This window comes from Tarenaya hassleriana, unplaced genomic scaffold (genome assembly GCF_000463585.1).
Source record: "Tarenaya hassleriana unplaced genomic scaffold, ASM46358v1 Cleome43, whole genome shotgun sequence".
Lineage (NCBI taxonomy): Eukaryota > Viridiplantae > Streptophyta > Magnoliopsida > Brassicales > Cleomaceae > Tarenaya > Tarenaya hassleriana.
In genome coordinates, this window is record NW_010967059.1 from 706,029 (window position 1) to 710,171 (window position 4,143).

At 38.3% G+C, this 4,143-nt stretch overlaps 1 protein-coding gene across 1 annotated transcript; it reads left to right on the plus strand.

The window, feature by feature from the left end:
- The first annotated feature begins 716 nt into the window (after positions 1-716).
- Positions 717-1,949, plus strand: LOC109117159 (uncharacterized mitochondrial protein AtMg00810-like). Its single transcript, XM_019203935.1, has 2 exons — positions 717-799; positions 957-1,949. The coding sequence occupies exons 1-2, from the start codon at positions 782-784 to the stop codon at positions 1,947-1,949; spliced, it is 1,011 nt and encodes a 336-aa protein (XP_019059480.1). The 5' UTR covers positions 717-781.
- The last annotated feature ends 2,194 nt before the right edge of the window (positions 1,950-4,143 follow it).

Here is a 4,143-nt window from a genome sequence, read left to right on the forward strand (position 1 = left end):
TAGCTGTTATTAACATTTTGAATAATGTTTTATGGCCAGATTTCCGATTTATGTTGTCCTGAAGTTACACTGTTGAAACTAATGTTCATATACACATTCTGAGATTTATCCAGTTTCAGCTCGTTGTTAATGTCGCTACTCTCATCATTGCCGTTGTAGCTGCTGTTAATGCTGCACTCAACGTGCAGCTCACAGTTTCCTCCAGCTCTTGGCTCATTACTTATTTACCTTCAAAATCCAGTATTCATCATTTTTCCATCTTTTGGGTTATATTTTTCTTACTGGTGCTTGAAATGAATTTCAGGCAGATATTGGCCTTGCGATGAGAATTCAAGGAACAGAAGTGGACAAGGAAAGCTCGGATATCATCATCTTTTGCTTTGTTATATCCTCTTCAGTTGCTAAGGTTCGGGAAACTTTTACTTTGTTATATATCTTCACTATAACTAACTACTCACGTTCTATATCCTCTTTAGCCGTCATCATTATTTGAAGAATGTTTCATGACCAGCTTTCCTATTTATGTTGTCCTGAAGTTACACTTTTGAATCTAATTATTGAAAAATAAAATGCGAAAATTAAATTAGAAAGGAAGAACAAAAATAAAAAGAACCGAAACACTTTTATTGCTACATCTCTTCTTCTTATTACATTACAATGAAAATAATTCATATAATTTGATTTGCATCTCTTCACTTGATTCCCTCTTCTATTCATGGTAAGATGATAGTAAGGCTAGGTGACAAGGCTGACAACTGAGCAATCTTTCCTTGTGCGTCTAATGTCTATCCAAGAGTGGGTAAGTGTCTTTCTCCAGCATTTGTGTACGTCCAAAATCATTCAAGTGTGTGTCAAGGTCTCTTCTCCAACACTAATGTCTGTATACACAAACATTTAAAGATTTATCCAATTTCAGCTCACTGTTAATGTCGCTGTTCTCATCATTATCGTTGCAGTTGTTGTTAATGTCGCACTCAACATGCAACTCACAGTCACAGTTGCCTCCGGCTCTCAGCTCATTACTTGTTGAAGGAGTAGCTCAAAATACCAGTAGTGGTGTTTATGCTCCAGGAGTGAGCTTCTTTACTATAGTCATCTCACTTTATGTAGATGATCTGTTAGTTACAGGTTCTTGTGTTCAAGAGATTGAAAAAGTGAAAAAGGAGCTGATGAGCTTGTTTGAGATGTCTGATCTTGGTCAAGTATCTTTCTTTCTGGGAATTGAGATAAATCAGAGTAAAGGGGAGATTATTCTGTGCCAAAGGAAGTATCTCTCTGAAATATTGAAGAAGTTCAAGTTTGATGGCTGTAAGAGTGTGAGAACACCCATGAACATGAAGGAGAAGTTAGTGATTGAAGAAACAAAAGAAGAGGTTGATGAAAGGAACTATCGAAGCTTGGTTGGATGTCTGATGTACCTAACAACATCTAGACCAGATGTGTTGTTTGCTGTTAATGTACTTTCGAGGTTTCTGAATAATCCAAGGAGGAGTCATTTGGTGGCAGCTAAAAGGGTGTTGAGATATTTGAAGGGAACACTTGATTATGGTGTTCTGTTTAAGTCGGATTTTGAAGCCGATTTGGTTGGGTTTGCTGATAGTGATTGTGTTGGTTCAACTCAAGACATGAAGAGTACCTCTGGTTTCTGTTTCATGCTTGGTTCAAACTGTTTTTCGTGGAGCTCTAAGAAGGAGGAGTTGGTGGCTCAGTCAACTGCAGAGGCGGAATTCATTGCCACAACTACAGCAGCAAACCAAGCAATCTGGCTCAGAAAAATTCTGTGTGATTTGGGTTTCAATCCAAGGATTCCAACTCAGATCAATGTGGACAATCAGGCAGCTATTGCCATTTCGAAGAATCCTGTTTTCAACCTGATGTCCAAGTTCATATTCAAAAAAGCTAACAAATACTTTATTTCTGCACGCAGTTTTTTATATGGAGAGTATTAAAGATTGCATTATTGCTTTGTTTTTATAGAATGTGTTAGTGCAAAGTATAGTTTTTTTGTCGAATTAAGTTTTCTTCTTTCAAAATTGTTTGTCCTTAACCTCTCTTACTTTGAACTAGATGCCATGCAAAGTATGATTTTAACAATTTGGTTTTAGGGTATCTCAACTTGGTTATACACATTCACGTGTTTTGTCTGATATTTCTGTTTTTTCCATCAACCTGTTTGTTTCTGTTGTCTTCTGGGTGGGCAAATCTTATGGCAATTAACTGTTGACTTTCAGATAACCTCGAAACTGCTAAAGCTATCGCATTGGAGATGGAGATCCACTGACCCTAATCTCACTGAAGGAAAAGCTTTGCGATTCTTATCTGATTCCGAGAAGAAAAGATAGCCGATAAGATATCGGTATTTATCACCTAATGCTACTTACCAATTCTTAGTATGTAAAAATTCGAATACTGAATGTCATGATAATTCTGTACATTTCCATATTGTTACAAGAAACAACATAGGGAGCAAGCCAGGGTATAGCTTCTGGATTGCTCTTTGTCCCGAGCATTACAAACGTAATTTTGTTAGTTGGACACTTGAAAACTATCATGGTTGCTTTGTGCGTGCGAAGGTTTTGGGGAGATCATCGCCCAATGACAAACTTTTGCTTGTTCATGCCCTTAAAAGAAGAGGCCATGTCGTCGCGGTAACTTGGAATTGAGGAGTTAGATGAAACCCTATGCGAAAGATTTTTTTTTTCATTTTGCACCTTCAAAATCCATCTATCATTTTTTTTTCATCTTTTTGGTTATATTTTCCTTACTGGTGTTTGAAATGAATTTCAGGCAGATATTGGCCTTGCTGTGTGAGAAATTGAGAATTCAAGGAACATAAGTGGCTAAGGAGAGCTTGGATATCATCACGATTTGCTTTGTTATATCCACTTCAGTTGTTAAGGTTTGTCAAACTTTTGCCTTGTTATATATCTTCACATATAACTAACTACTTACATTTGATATCCTCTTTAGCCGTTATTAACATTTCGAAGAATGTTTTATGGCCAGCTTTCCGATTTATGTTGTCCTGAAGTTCCACTATTGAAACTAATGTTCATATACACATTCTGAGCTTACATGTTTTTGTGTCTTTCCTCCTTGTTATTGTCTTGTGAATTATTTAGTTTGCATGAAAAAGTGGTTGTATAAGGTAAGCCATCCTTGGTTGGGGAAATTAAGGTATTCTCTGTGGAGAGAGAGAGAGAGAGGAAACTTCTCTTTGAAGAGAAAATTCGTTTTCAAACATCTGATGTCATGCCCAAGCTCTTTTGATAATTTTGATGGTCGAATAGTAGCTTCTTTAATGCTTGAGAATAAAAGAACAATGGGGGTGCTACTTCTGAAGATAATAAAAAACAATTATGCTATTTTTCTATACCTTGTTTTCATCTCAGTGCTTATTTTTCGGACAAACCAACAAAGATAGGGAGAGAGTCTTGGCTCAATCTCAATTCGAAAATACTTTAATCAAAAGGATGAAATCTCATTACAAAAGAGTTCTAGGTAGTTTTTATAGGAAAACAACAATAAATGCAAGTCTTCATGCAAGGGAAGGAGCCTAATTGTCATTTAATAAAGTGGTTAGGAAGAAAAGAGCTGTTGGAATTTAATGGACTAATGGGCTGGGCCTTGATTTGTTCTTGGGCTGAAATGGTCAGCTCATGGGCTGGCTTGAAGTCATCTTTGAGCCCAATAGCTTTCGGCCATGATGGAGGAGACGTTCCGGGTTAAGTCTTGGCCGAAAAGGGAGGTGTTCGCGTCGTGATCCCGGACTCCGTGAAGAACTTGAGTGACGACCTTTGTTAACGTGATAAGGAGGGCTCGAGCTCTAACACGAGTGAGAGGAGGCTCGGTTCTATGGCTTGCTCGGGGAGCCTTCGCGTTGTGCATGTCAAATCCCGTTCCCGCGGGTTCGAATGATCTTGTGACGTTATGATCATTCGACAAGAGTCTTGACGCCTGATGGGTCAAGTCTTGAACATCTTCTAGAGCTCCTTCCGTTAAGCTCCCGTCCTCGTCCAAGTTGCTAGCTTCGATGTCCTCATCAATGAGGCAGTCAAAACGTTTGGCTTCCTGCAAAACGAAGATGAGCCATGCGTTTACAAGAAGGTCAGTGGGAGCGCAATGGTCTTCCTTGTACTTTAT